Raw genomic sequence first — 15,769 nt, 5'->3', positions numbered from 1 at the left:
AACTTGATTGAAGTATGCCATTGCTGCCATTGAGAGGATACAACTCCTCACCTGTTTCTCTGTCCGCTCTGCTGCAACTGAAACTGTTTTATGTCCACTGTGTTCATCCATGACACACAGCATGCATATGCATGTCTGATCAGTGCGACAGAAGACCTCCAGCAGTTTATCATGCTGACAGCAGATCAGATCCTCCAGTTTACCAGCTGCGTCAATCACTTTGTGTTTCTTTCCTGGGAACAGATCGTTGTGAGACGTGAAGTGAGTTTCACAATAAGACGACAGACACTCCAGACAGGACTTGACAGCCTTCCGCTTTCTCCCAGAGCAGACGTCACACTCCACATCTCCAGGTCCAGCATAGCAGTGGGCAGCAGGAGCAGACTGGAGTCCCAGAAGCTTCAGCTTCTCCACCACTTCAGCCAGCATTGTGTTTCTGCCCAGAACTGGCCTTGGAGTAAAAGTCTGTCTGCACTGTGGGCAGCTGTAGACTCCCTTTGGATCCTCTTGATCCCAGCAGCCTGAGATACAATCCATACAGAAACTGTGTCCACAGGGAATAGTCACCGGATCCTTTAGTAGATCCAAACAGATTGCACAAGTGAACTGATCCTGAGCTAAAAACACATTGGCCTCTGCCATGTTTGCACTGTTATCTTTCTCTCGTCTTGCACTCTTTTTCCCTCTCTGGGTTACGTTCTGTCTCTCCCACAGAGCAGCAAAGCAGGCAGAGCAGGAAGCAGAGCTGAGTTTCATTTCTGTGTAAAAGGGCCGTGCCCTAAGCAGGGGGAGTGGCCTCCGGAGCCAGGAACACACAGAGAGGACAGAAAAGAACTTTGAGCTGTTGTAATCTGTCCCTACCGATTCCACTCAGTAATTTATAACATTGCTTGGTTACTTAGTTTGCAAAATGAATTTGTCATCTTGCACTAGGGAATGTGTAGTGTAGATTTGTAATGAAATGCTTCATGAGAGCTGTTTCTGTTGTTTGAAGGGGGCAACATATTTTTTCTTAACTGGATTGGACCATTTTGTCCTCATTTGGGACTAGATTTGAGATTTGACTTGACTTTGACTCGACTTCACCTCTGGAGACAGTTATTTTACATCTGAACAGCAGAGGGCAGGAGTGAGCTTGCAATAAACCTCTCAATGCCCAAACTTTGTTTGCCTCAGTCACAGAAGTACAGTATGAGTAATTGATGTACAACGCTATTCTAAATTACAGATGAAATATGAATAAGTTGGAGATTTTGTCCGGCCTATCATCTCCAACTTATTAATATTTCATCTCTAATTATTGCTTTACCGTTATTGTGATCTACTGAGGTGGAAGAGTCTTTGCATGTCTGAGGGCCTAATTGATGAGAGCAATATAATGTACATATTTTCTTGCTTTTGGTGTGCGTGTGTGCATGCGTGTGTGCTTGCGTGCGTGCGTGCGTGCATGCGTACGTGTACTGCACATTGTAAAAATATAGACTAGTGAAGAGGAGGATATTCACCCATTCCGGGTTTGAATCTGAGCTTCCAAGGTAGCAAACGTGTGCTCTCTGCTTGAGAATCAGCACACCACCCAAACCCCTATGGCAGGGGTGTCAAACTTAAATTGACTGAGGGCCAAAATCAAAATTTGGAATGAAGTCGTGGGCCGAACTCAACTAAAATGGAATAAAATTGTGCATTCATGCACCTCATACTCATAGTTAAATTTCACATACACTCTTTCCCATCATATTTGTCTGTTCAAATGTGTCTGCACATCCTGTGATACAGCAAATTTCAGTTCAAGTTGTGTTACACTGTACATTAATGGTGTATGTGGGCCAACTGTAAAACACATTTGAAATGATCTCACGGGCCGAATAAAATGGCTCCGCGGGCCAAATTTGGCCCCCGGGCCTGAGTTTGACATCCCTGCCCTATAGTAACTCCATCATACTGTACAGTTCCAGAACNATCTCAGTCTCTTCATTACCGTACAGGAAGGTGAACGTTGCAGGAGAACAGCTCAGACTCCAAGACTGGTGATTGTGTCCAAGACAGGCGTCCATTCCCCATCCTGTCCTGCTGATGTTTTTGTAGGCCACCGGTATGTACAGTATATGAAGAGTGAAAGTGAAAGTGAAAAGTGAAAGCCGATTGGGAAACTCCAACTCCCATTGTCATTGTGACACAGCTCTCCACAGCACACAAGTATTCACTGCACACTACACACAACGAAATTGCATTAATGCCTCACCAGTGCAAGAGGGCAGCCCCCAATGGAGCAGTGTGGCAGGATGGTACCATGCTCAGGGTACCAGTCATGGAGGAGAGCACTGGTTAATTACCCCCCCACCAACCTGGCGGGTCGGGAGTCGAACTGGCAATCTTTGGGTTACAAGTCTGACACCCTAACCGCTTACCCATGACTGCCCTCATGTTCACTGGACTTCCCAGTAGCACACTGCAGGTGTCTCTTTTCTGCAGAGCACTTGGTGGTGCCTCTGGAACCAATGTTCCCTCTAATGTTTTCGGTGCCTGAGCAAATGCACTATATCACTGAGCAGAGCCAATGACCTCAGTGAGTGGGTCGACCCCCCCATTTTAGAGGTTGTTGATTATATTGTCATTGAATTGCGTAGTGAATATTACAAAATCAGTTAAGTCATGTTTCCAATTCAGGTCTTGATTATTACTTAAACATCAACCCACCACCATCAATATACTGTAGGCTACATTTATAAGATGTTGCAAAGAAAGTATCTTTACAGCAGCCCAATAGAATGTTGAATTTATGTTGAAAAGGATTAATAATTTAATATGGATTTAAATGTTTTAGGTCTATAATAGGCTAGGCATATGTAACAAATTTAAAAGACATTTATTGTGCTTAAATTAGGCCTACATGAAGCAAAAGTATGCACTGTCACTTTAAGAGCTCGTGGAAATTTCAGACCTTTCTGAAACATTTTTCTTGCCAGACAGTCTAGGCACGTTGGTGATGAAGCAGTGCTGCTTTTGCTAGGCAGCGCGCATGCGCACTTTGCCAGCATTGTGGTTAGAACCAGAACCAGAACCAGAATGCATCAAACTGGCAAAGTGCGCATGTGCGCTGCCTAGCAAAAGCAGCACTGCTTCGTCACGAACGAGCCTTCTGACTGACCTTCTGGCTAACTGGGTTTTATCAGAGAACTTAGAACACAGGGAGAAGATTCGGTCTGATTGGTTCCCATTATAGCCAGTTAGCTTTACGTGCATACTGCAGTTCCTAAGGGGTGTCCACTAGTTGGCGAGCGTTGGTAAGTCTTTCATGTGGGAAAATGTATGGAATGGAAAGGGGAGCCCATATGCTAAATACATTGCTACTGCAATTTCCAGTCACAAATCTCATCAACAAAACATTCCTGGTAAGCACTATGGCTGGTGTTTAACAATAGGCTGTATTGACAAATCTTTCAGGTGTGTAGTTTTACAGCAGGGAAGAAGATTTCGACCTGTACTTGCTAGCATCCCGCTAATATTTATGGTTTTGGCCAAAAATTGAGCACAGGTATTGTGAGTAAAAACTGCTACTTTGGGTCAGAGATTTCATCCGTGTAAGTAATTACACTTTTCTTGAGGTGTCAGTCACCCCCCCCGCATAACATATTGCTGTAGCCTGGACGACAAAATGTTTTGAATTAGACATCCACATTTAGTCTGGTTTAGCAGGCTAATATTGCTGTGCACCCTGCTTTTATTGCTGTGCAGTAGGATATAAGGAGGTCAGCCCTATGTTCCCACGGCCCGTTGGTCCCACAGCCCATAGGTCCCACATTGCTAGGAATTTTATGTTTTTTTCAAACTTAGGCCCAATGGTCCCACAGCTCACTGGTCCCACAGCCCATTGGTCCCACATCACTAAGACTTTTTCATTCATTTTTAGGCCCATTGGTCCCACAGCCCATTGGTCCCACAGCCCATTGGTCCCACATCACAAACACTTCAATGGGCTGTGGGACCAATGGGCCTAAAAATTAAAATAAAAAAGCAATGTGGGACCAATGGGCTGTGGAACCAACGAACTGTGGGACCAAGGGGCTGTGGGACCAATGGGCCTAAAAAATGAAAAAAAAAAAAAGTCTTAGTGACGTGGAACCAATGGGCTGTGGGACCAATGGGTTGTGGGACCAATGGGCTGTGGGACCAGTGGGCCGTGGGAACATAGGTACGCTCCCGGGTCTCACATCACAAAGACTTAACATTATTCTTTAGGTCCATTGGTCCCACAGCATATTCCTGCTGCTTTGTGTTCCCACATTTCTAAGAAATGATTCACATTTAGTCCCGGGAATGTTCCTCAACTACTTTAAGAACACATACAGTGAGTCCAATAAGTATTTGATCCCTTGCTGATTTTGTTGGTTTGCCTACTAACAAAGACATGATCAGTCAATAAATGTTATGATAATATGTATTATAATATGGAGAGACAGAATATCAAAAAGAAAATCCAGAAATTAACTTAAGAGAATATATATTAATTTATTTCCATTTCATCGAGCAAAATAAGTATTTGATCCCCTGCCAACTGATCACAGTTCCGGGCCCACAGACCAGATGGGCACTTCCGATCAACTTGTCATCTGTATGAAAGACACCTGTACATACTAACATGCATAAAAGACACATTTAATCAGCAGAATCAGTCCATAGTATGAGTGAATCAGTCACACTCCAACCTCACCATCATGATAAAGACCAAAGAGCGGTCAAATGATATCAGGGACAAGATTTTAGACCTGAACAAAGATTAAATGGGCTGCAAAGCCACAAGAAAGAGACTGGGTATTAATGACCCAGCTGTTGATGCATTTCTTCCAAAATGTGAGGAATACGAAATGACTATCCATCAGCCTGTCTGGGGTTCTATACAAGATTTGACCTTTTGTAGGGATTTGATAACCATGAGAACAGAAAGAAAGCACCCTAGACCTGTACGGGATGAACTAGGCAATGATATCAAAGCTACTGGGACCAAAATCACTGAGAAAACTACTGGTAGAACTTAATGCCACAGAGGTTTAAAATCCTGTAGTGCACACATGGTACCTCTACTTCAGAAGGAACCTGTGCAGTCCCACCTGAGGTTTGCCAACGGACATCAGGCTGGTTTAGGATATGATAAGGAGGTGCTGTAGTCAGATAAAACCAAAATCAAGCTGTTTGGCATTAACACAATTCAATGTGTTTTGAGAAAGAGTACTGCTGTCTATGATTCCAAGAACACCCTCCTCACCATCATGCATGAAAGTGGTATCATTATGGTTTGAGGGTGTTTGTCTGGCCAAGGCACAGGACAACTTCACATCATCAACAAATGGATGGAGGGAGACATGTAATGTGCAATCCTGAGTGCAAACGTCCTTCCCTCCACCACTACACTGAAGGGTGGGCCATTTTTGGATCTCCCAACATGACAATAATACACAATATACAGACAAAGCAATGAAGGAGTGGCTCAATAAGAAGCATATTAAAGTCGTGCAGTGGCCTAGACAGTCTCCAAATATTAACCCTATAGTAATTCTATGGAGAGAACTGAACCTCCCATTTGCCAAGCTAAAGCCACAAACTATTAATGTTTTAGAAATAATCTGCAAAGAAAAATGGGCAAACATATTTTCTACTATATGCACAAACATTGTCATCAACTAAAAGAAGCATCTGACCTCAGTGCTAGACAACTAGGACTTTGCCACAAAGCACTTTATCTTCTTTAGCTAGAGGGGTCAAATACTTATTTGCCTAAATTAAATACAAATTAATTAAAATATATTGTTTTAAGTTATTTTCTGGAATTTCTTTTTGATATTCTGTCTCTCCATGTTTGAATACATATTATCATAAATTTATAGACTGATCATGTCTTTATTAGTGGGCAAACAGGCAAAATCAGCAAGGGATCAAATACATATTGGACTCACTGTACATCCTATAAATATATTTTATTTTATGGCAGCTTACCACCGGAGCATGAATGACACTGTTCCAAGTGCGCCACCGCTGCCTGTGATGATATTTTATGGGCCACTTTTTATTGTGTAAAGCCAATTTGAGTAGCCACGAAGGGCATTGTTAGTGTTATTATTAGTAATAGCAGTGCAGTTGTAGGTGCTTTTCTACTTCTGGAAATGAAGTTAAAACACTGAGCTGAGGAAATTATATAAAAAAGGTTAGCATGTCTTTACACCTTTTTTGTTATTAGTTTACTCAGAAATGTGGGAACATTGAGTTGTGGAACATATGGGCCTCAGGCCTAAGCTGGGGGACCATTGGGCTGTGGGATCAATGGGCCTAAAAAATATGTTAAAAGTCTTAATGATGTGGGACCAATGGGCTGTGGGACTAATGGTCTGTGGGACCAATGGGCTGTGGGACCAATGGGCCTAAAAAATGAAAAAAGTCTTAGTGACGTGGGACCAATGGGCTGTGGGACCAATGGGTTGTGGGACCAATGGGCCTAAAAAATGAAAAAAAAAAAATCTTATTAGTGACGTGGGACCAATGGGACCAATGGGTGGGACCAATCAGTGGGCCGTGGGACCAATGGGCTGTGGGACCAATGGGGCGTGGGAACATAGGTACGCTCCCGGAATATACAGTAAGTGGCATTAAGCAATAAATAAGCAAACAGGAACTTGTATTCAGATTAACTTGCCTTCTTGGTGGTTCGTATTCAATGCTTTACGGCATTTGTTTTTGGAAAAATGTTTTTTTTTTTTTTTCAAAATCAATATAGGGTGGCTATACTAATGAAAGGATGGCTATACTAATGTAAGGATGGCTAAAGCCACAGTGATAATGACCGCCCTGCTGGACAGCTTAAATAGGCCATATTTTGAAGTTGTCTAAATTGAAATCCCAACTTCTTAACTTAACAAACTTTCTGATACACTGTAGCCCATTGTTTTATTCTCTTAAAGGTGAGTGCACTGTGTAAGATTTTTAGCTGTTTATTTCCAGAATTATGCTTCCCATTCACTAATGTTACCTTTTTCATGAATACTTACCACCACCATGAAATTCTAAGTATTCATTATGACTGGGAAAATTGCACTTTTCATACATGTCTTCTCTATGGTTCGCCATTTTGAGGCAGGGTCTGATGTTGTATCATCTTCTGGTTGAAAATAGTCACATAGTCAGCTCCTTATCAAGCACATGACAAAGGACTACGGTGACATCTTCGTCTCATGTTTGATTGGTACTAATTGGACATAAATACTATACTATAAATCATATTATTATAAATTAATATGAATAATTTGTTGTATTTTTGCATACCAGTACATACAAAAATAAGCCAAAATATTATTTCCCAACAGCTTACATTATCAGATGAGCAGACTCACTCTACTTTGCCCTGCAGAACAGTTATGATTCATATTTTGGCAGTAATTATGTCTTTATGACCTGATTTTTATTTATTTAATTTTAAAAAATAAATAAATATCATGGTTGAAAACGATCCGAACACCACCGGTGTTAAATTTTTCAACTAGATGCAATACATTAACATAAAGTGATTGTTTTACACCTTTAAAAACTAAAAAAAAAGGAAAAAAAAGAAAAAGAAAGAAAAAAATGTGAGTCTCTCTTTTGAGTCCCAGCCATTGTTTTTTCCTTCTTCCCATGGAAGGGCCGGGCGTGACTATACTAGGTTACAAACAGAGGGAGGCACTGTTGTTTTGAACCTGAGACAATCTCTCATTTTGTCTGTAGACTGGGGTCATTTTCACACCTAGTCCCCTTTAACCCATTGTGTCCTGAAAAACATAGGGAATACACATTCATCATGCATGCACACCTCCTGTGCATGCATGATGAATGTGTATTCCCTATGTTTATTTATACAATAAAGATATTTGTGTCACAAGTCTTATTTTCTCTCGCTGACCCATGGGCACCGGAGGAGGTGCGACAGGCAGCAATGCCCAGCAGGTATTAACACCTACCTGTCCAATCCCGGAGACACATACGCTGCATTCAGGATTTTGAGATTTGAGCCGTTTTATTAAATATGTGGGTATGTTAGAGTTGAATGAACACATTATAATGCAAGAGGAGGGTCTTGGCTTTTAAATGTAACTCATTTCATGTTTGTATGTGCTTCGGAGGCTGAGATATTTCGGATTTAATAGGCAGAGGGCACCCTTTCCCAAAAAGGGCTTAGGACAAAATGGGTTAAGTGAACCGAACTCAGTCCTCTTTAAGTGGACCAAAAAGTGAACCGACAGGAAAAGGACTCAGTTCTGTCTTTGTTCATATTGTGAGTGTATTACAAAAAGAACTGGCTAATCTGTCTGGTCATGTTAGGCTTTTATGGTGTGAGAGTCCTCTTATTGATCACACCAGGTCATCGAGAGCTCTACATGAGTGATTAAACCTAGTCACAAGTGTAACTTGTCAGGACTCATAAGCGAACCGTACTGAGACCACGTCAATAAAGGTCTCAGTACGGTTCACTTCCAAGGGGTCTGGGTACACTTTGGAGCATTCACATATGCACAGAAAATGCTGAGTCACAGGTCTGAGTTCACTTAAATGGCTGAAAGGGACCAGGTGTGAAAACCCTATATGAGTCTGAGCCAATCCTTCAACTTGCTTGGAGGTGCACTGCTTGTTTTCCCTCTTCATTTGCATGTTTCTATTACTAGGTAGTTAGCATCTCCCTGTCTAACTCCTAACGCTATGTAGCCTATGTGTAACAGGGTGGTGTTACACATTCGCTCTACGACTACGCCAGTCTCGGTTGAGGGTGAGACAGCCCTATCAGTATACATATCAAAACAACTCCCCACACAGGATCAGATAAGAACAGACAGAGATAAGGCAGTCCCATGTTCCTTTTTGTTTATTTTCAGTTCTCACACTTCAGGTTTTTAGCATCACTCAAGACAGGTAGGTCTTTCATAAAAGGAACATGTGTAAAATGGCAGACATGGCTGGCTCAATTGTCAATTCATCAAAGTTGCAATAAATACATGACAGGCAGTTCAACAACATGCAAATCAAACTACACAGCAAAAAAAAAAGAAATAGAAATAAAACTCAAAAGGGAATGAAAACGCAAAAGAAACAAAACATGCAAGGAGTTGTTTGACTCCTGTAGTCTACACCGCAACACACAAGGATGATCTGTGTGTCATATAGCCATTGCATTTGAAATGCTCATACCTGGCCACTACACATGAAATGAATAAGAAAAACCACCATGAAGGGGGGGTTTGCCAAAACAGAGCATGTAGAATGGATGGAGCGACCCAAACCCAATGGCAACAGAACAGCGACTCCACTGCAAATGATTGGGATGATGGCGAGTAGCGAGCACACTGCTCAACATGGCCGACTCAAACTTGCCACTTCAGCAGTAGTCAGCTGCATTCAGTCATCCAGTATGCCATCCTCACCATAGAACCAGACACTGGGAAGTTAAGTGCTCAACCACAGAGCAAGCAATCCTCAATGGAGTGAGCCCCAAGTTGCAGGCCCCTTAGCAACTCAGCTCCAAGCTAACTGGAGCCCTGGTGCCAGCCACCACACAGGTGCTCAGCCACAACAGTACAGCAGGAAGGAGAGGGGCCCAGTCACATGCCATGGGTACTTTTATGCCACAATAAAAGTCCTGCCAGTAATGAGCCAGCCAATCACAGACAAAGGAGGAAAGCACAAGTCAGAGTAAGAGGTGGAACCCAATCTGCCACATATGCATTAACATGGCAGTAAGAGTGTGCGGTCCAATGTATGGCTTAGTACTGTATCATTGGTAAGGATGCATGTAGGGGAAGCAGCATACCTCTGGCCAGGGTGAATCCATGCCACGGGCCCTCCGGTGGATGGACTACAAGCTCAGAGCCTTCTCCCGTGCTCTATAGCTCCAGCAGTCAGGGTTAGTGGGGAGATCCCCACCCAAAAGTTCATAAAATCTCAAAAGCTCCATGTTCCTCAAACATTGCTGCACTAGCGTTTCTGAAGGAACTCTTCAGACATTGACATTGCTCTTAGATGACATAATTCCACTCCTGGTGCAAAGACTGAAGTTGTTGAGCTTTGTTTGATGGCTTGTGACGGGGTCAGCCCAATGTTCCCACGGCCCATTGGTCCCACAGCCCATTGGTCCCACATTACTAAGACTTTTGCGTTTTTTTCAAAATTAGGCCCAATGGTCCCACAGTCCATTGGTCCCACATCACTAAGATTTTTTAACATATTTTTTTATCCGTTGGTCCCACAGCCCATTGGTCCCACATGACAAACACTTCAATGGTCTGTGGGACCAATGGGCCTAAAAATTCAAATAAAAAAGCAATGTGGGACCAATGGGCTGTGGGACCAATGGACTGTGGGACCAATGGGCTGTGGGTCCAATGGGCCTAAAAAATGAAAAAAGTCTTAGTGACGTGAGACCAATGGGCTGTGAGACCAATGGGTTGTGGGACCAATGGGCTGTGGGACCAGTGGGCCGTGGGACCAATCGGCTGTGGGAACAATGGGGCGTGGGAACAATGGTACGCTCCCCTTATGACCACCCCTCTCCCTTTTGATTACAGAGGCTTTTCACGGGACTCAGGCCTGGAGATTAGGGTTTTGGGGAGATTCAGGGTCTTGCTATTTGGACCAAAACTTGCCTCCTTCTGTTCTGACAATGCCCCTGAACTCAGAAGATTGTTTTTATCAACAGGACAATGCTCCAAGCGATGCAGCTTGGTCAATCAAGGTGTGGATGGAGGACCACCAGATCAATACCCTGTCATGGCCAGCCCAATCTCCAGGCCAATCAAGGTGATTAAGAGGAAGACAAATGGGCACAAGCCATCAATTCAAGATCAGCAACTTAAATTCTTGCACCAGGCCTGGTATAAATTCATCCAAGATCAAAGACTAGTGGAAAGCATACCAAAATGCATGAAAGCTGTGATTAAAAATCAGGCTTATTCCACCAAATATTGATTTCTGAACTCTCTGTATAAATTAAGCCATTACTATTATGCTGTTTGTAAGTGAATATCATGTTGCCTTTTTGAGGACTGAAAAACATTGTATCTTTTGTTTTATGTCATTGTGTTATTTTAGCTTTTGTCTTGTGTGTCTGCAAATAAAGGCCCTACCCTTACGGAAATTGACCATGGTACTACTGTAGTAACCATGTTACCATGATATGTCATGGTTTCTCTAAGCACTCTGAACCAACCATAGTATTAGTTTTTTTTGGGTAACCATGAAAATCGTGGTTCCTAACTAACCATAGACCATGGTTATTCGTGGTTTTCATGTTTTTTTTTCAGCAAGGTTTGTGTCTATGTTTTAACTTCCTTGAACGACAACGGCGCAGATGCCAGCTCTATACCTTCACCTAAAGAAATTGAGAAAATTTGAATTACAAACTTGTATAAACCTGAAAATGTCTGAAAAAGTCACTGCAAGTGTGTTATAAAGGCCTATCGACATTTACAGTATAACTATTCGTCTTTGTAAGTGAGAGAATGAAAGAAGCACCGTGAAGAGAGGCAGAATCAAGTTGTATTTTGAGGTTTTCCTGTGGCACTATGGCTGTTGATCTACAGTTTGTTTTGGAAATATTTTCTTGTCATCTTGTGTGCACCTTGTGGGCACTCTTTCAGTAATGCATGCACGCATGCTGACATTCAGATTTCCTTTTACCTCAGTGCTGCAAGTTTGCGGGTTTCCTGTCAGCTCACTGTGGGCATAATTTGATTTAAAAGGCAAAACAAATGTAACCTGGTTCTCACGATGGTTGTTACGAGCTCACAAAGTTTAACAAAGATGCACAAAGCACGAAGGGCCTGCGTGAGAGCCAGGCTAAAACAAATGAGCATGTATTTGATTTATTAATCAAAAATCTTTATCGTCTTCATTATTTAAATTGTATTCACATTTCAATCTATATTTATGATTATTGTTTTGTCTTGTGCTTATATTCACATATAAGTATAAATAGCACCAAGTAGAATAACCTAGCTGTAATATCCTGTTGGGAAAATACAAGACATTTGCTACGTTTACATGGCGGATTTAATTCCGAATTAATACTTCAGAATAAAATAGTTCCGTCGAGTTTACTTTCATCTTTCCCTTAATTCCGAATTAAGAGGTGTCTACATGACGTTTTCAAAGCGGAATTAAGCTTTATTCAGAATTAAAGTCATTTAATTCCGAATTAAATGTTTCGTGTAAATGTAGCAAATATGTAGGCTACATAATACTAAATTGCATTTAAATGTTTCAATCTAAATTTGTTATTAAAAAATATGTACAGGTCGCATGCCCTAAGTCAATGTACTGTTTAGGACAGTGGTGTAGTCTACTTTTTTATGGTGGGTATACTGTATATTTGAGATTTTTTGAAGTGGTATACTGCATATATTTGTGCTATTCAAAACAATGGAGCAATCAATTTTAAGTGGGTATACTGAAATCCCTGAAATTTAGAAGTAGGTATACTCCGCATACCTGTGTTCTACGTAGACTACACCACTGCTTTAGGACATTTTAAAGTGTAACTCACTCCATAAACAAGTGTTATCCTTTTCATTCATAACAATGCCCAGAAGCCATATCAAAGGACAGAATATTGTCTTTATGGAAATGAACTGATTTCCTGTTAAATGTTTTTCTTAGCATTTTTTCCCCCTTCACATTGATGTTATACGTGGGGTTTTGGATTTGCAGCATCAATAAAATTACACAGGAGTATGAATCACATCATTAAGGAATGTCAGAATCTACTTCAGCTGAACTTCAGTGCTGAGTTTGGGCCAGATATAAAGTCTTGCTCCTTAGTTTCATCATCATTGAAAGGTCACATGACACCTAGGCTACCGTACGTCACTTTTGCATGCCATGCATGTGTGTGTGTGCATGTGTATTTTAGAGGCCACTTACAAAAAATGCAAGCAAAGCAATGGGGCTATACAGTATATATAATAAGCAGCCTAAATGAATTGAGTACATACAACATACAGTACATGCATATTTTATTTCTTTGTTGTCAAGTATACTGGGGGCAAGACCTGGTAATCTGATTGTCAGGAAAAAAAGCATTCTTGTCGCTCACCATAACCAGACACTCAAAGATGTCCGGTGATATTTAGAGGGTGGGAAATAAACCCAAACTAGCATTGACAGGTATGATCATGTACGTGCCTCATATCCAACATCTCTCCAATCAGTATGTCTGTCTGTTGCAGCCATATGAATACAGAGCCATATCTGGCGAGCGCATTGGTTACAATCCTCTGGCAGCGACCCCAACCACCATTGTATGCCGTTTCAAACGCTAATTCTATTCTTCCCACCAGAGTAATACACAATAAAGACGATGAGGAATATGATGCCCAAAACCGTGGCGCAATGTTCACCTTCCGTGCTGTCATGGATGCACTCTCTGCTTGTGCCTGGTCTCCGGCTGCGTTGGCACTCCTAACCTTTAACACACACACACACACGCGCGCGCGCACACACACACACACACACACACACACACACACACACACACACACACACACACACAATTACACTTTGCTGACTTTAACTCATTAAGACACAATGTTATACATTTGCTGTTACCAGAATGGCAATGACCAAGTTGCAGTGCATTGCTAAACCCCCTGTGTTATGTCATTGTAGTTAACTTTTCAATGACTATTACAGAGTTCTACTGGTGGAATGGCGTGCCTTATGGGGCTACTCTATAGGAACTCAGTTAGGCCTATAGGGTATTGGTTACCCATTACATTTACATTACCGTACATTAGACTTAGCTGACACTTTTATCCGAAGCAGCTTAGTTATTTAGATACAGGGTATGAGTTACAGTCCCTGGAGCAAAATGGGGTGAGGTGCCTTGCTCAAGTCACGGCTACCCCCAATCAATCACAGTCAAGAATCAACCGCCTCAGAATGTTAAGATATGCACAGTGAACACAGTAAAGCCGCTTTTTCATACTAGTGCACCTAGGCAAAAGCCAGGTAGGCCTATGATCGTGATAATTTGCAAATCAAGATACCGGTATTCAGGGTTGCCAGATGAGGCTACTGATTTGCAGCCCAAAAAAAAGCTCAAAACCCGCATAGAAGCACAAAGTCCAGCCCAATTCTATTGATTTCTATGGCAAAAATTGGGCGGGTTTTTCTGCTAAATACCATTTTTTACCCGCACACAGCCATCCTAAGCAGCCCAATTGGGCAGCAAACAGCCCAATCTGGCAACACTGCCGGTATTAAATTTATTTCTTAGGTTCGACAAATGTTTTTTGTGAGTAAATTGTAGAGTTCAGATGCAAAACCCCCTAAGTGCCTTTTCAGAAAATAAATAATCTTAATTAATTTTTATTTAATACAAAACTATCAAAATTGCATACTTTTTATTTTATTTATGTAATATAACTATTTGTATGTATTATCAAGTACATGAATGTAAACCAAACCAACAATGGGGTTCTCTAAAAATATAGAAGTGCAGGTCTTTAGAAATGGAGTTAGGGGGTTTTGCATCTGAACTCTGTGTTTGAAATAATCAGAGATCACAGTACAGCGTGGGATTGTCTCACACACAGACACAGACACAGACACAGACATACACACAGACACAGACACAGACACAGACACAGACACACACAGACTGAGAAACTTACTCGTGAGGAGTAGTGGATTGCTGCGATGCCGAGTGGGAGACAGCAGCAGAAGGTGTTGAAGATGGACCAGGCCATGTAGCTTTGGGCCATGATGACACTGATGATGCGCTGTCCAGAGAGGCTCTTGGAATGAGAGAAAAAGATGTTTGTGTGTGTGTCAGTGCAAACATACACTCTGAGGCTTATAAAGGAGGTGGGGGAGAAAAAGGGAGGGGATTGTCATCTTAAAAATGTGACCTTGAAACAGGAAAGCTTTCTCATGTACTGTGGTGTGAGGGCCTTTGCTCTTCTCAGAAGCAGGTTTGAAGGGCTTCTTCACAAGTCATTTGATATGAGATTTCAAAGCCCTACCTTCTTACTTTCTTGATTGACTCTATGAACTCTATGCCTTATCAGTATTGGACAACATTGTGACAAAATGTGATTCTATAATTAGAGTAACTTTTTAAGTCCATGATTTGTCAATTTCACTTAACTTCAACCAATGATCTTTTGTACATCAGCACAGATTTATTTTTATATAATAGACAAATTCAACGTAGAACGTCATTTTCTACAAAGAAAATGAATATATGTAACGGTTACATATATATTAAGTTGGACAGGAAATCTAACCGTCATGCAACATTTCCATCCAAAACGCATTGCTGTCTACAGTACATGCGCATGTAGCCGTTGCCGTATCTCAAATAAGGCTAATGTCATTACCTCTTTGGATGGTAATGTGAAGACATTTTGGTAAGATTTGAGTTCAATATTTTTGTCAATATTTTAATCCATACTTTTTGATGGAAAATTGTCTGCCAACTGTGTTTTCAACATATGCCTTAGAACCTGATAAGCTCTGCGGCCTGCACTTAGTATAATACTCTAGTAATGGCCGTCAACTCTGTTACCTTGCCTTGTTGTTTTTGTCTTCTACTTATATTTTTAAATCTCTGCCCACCCCCATGATGGCATATTCCACACAGTGTAGTTCAGAAAGTCAGGTTTTTCTTTGCCTAGGAAACCAAAAAGCAACCATCAAGTCTATTTTTCCACCACATACAGTAAAACAGCAATGAAGATTAAGAAAATAATAAAGAACA

General features: G+C 41.5%; 1 protein-coding gene across 1 annotated transcript in view; it reads right to left on the bottom strand.

Moving 5' to 3' along the window:
- The window catches only part of LOC134455444 (E3 ubiquitin/ISG15 ligase TRIM25-like), a 30,054-nt gene extending 29,288 nt beyond the window's left edge, over positions 1-766 (bottom strand). The window contains exon 1 of the mRNA XM_063206500.1: positions 52-766. Within this exon, the coding sequence (XP_063062570.1) occupies positions 52-756 (705 nt within the window). The 5' untranslated portion in view covers positions 757-766. The remainder of the gene's footprint in view (positions 1-51) is intronic.
- Positions 767-15,769: the final 15,003 nt, after the last annotated feature.

This window comes from Engraulis encrasicolus, chromosome 9, assembly GCF_034702125.1.
Source record: "Engraulis encrasicolus isolate BLACKSEA-1 chromosome 9, IST_EnEncr_1.0, whole genome shotgun sequence".
Lineage (NCBI taxonomy): Eukaryota > Metazoa > Chordata > Actinopteri > Clupeiformes > Engraulidae > Engraulis > Engraulis encrasicolus.
This window is presented reverse-complemented; position numbering and strand designations above follow the sequence as displayed.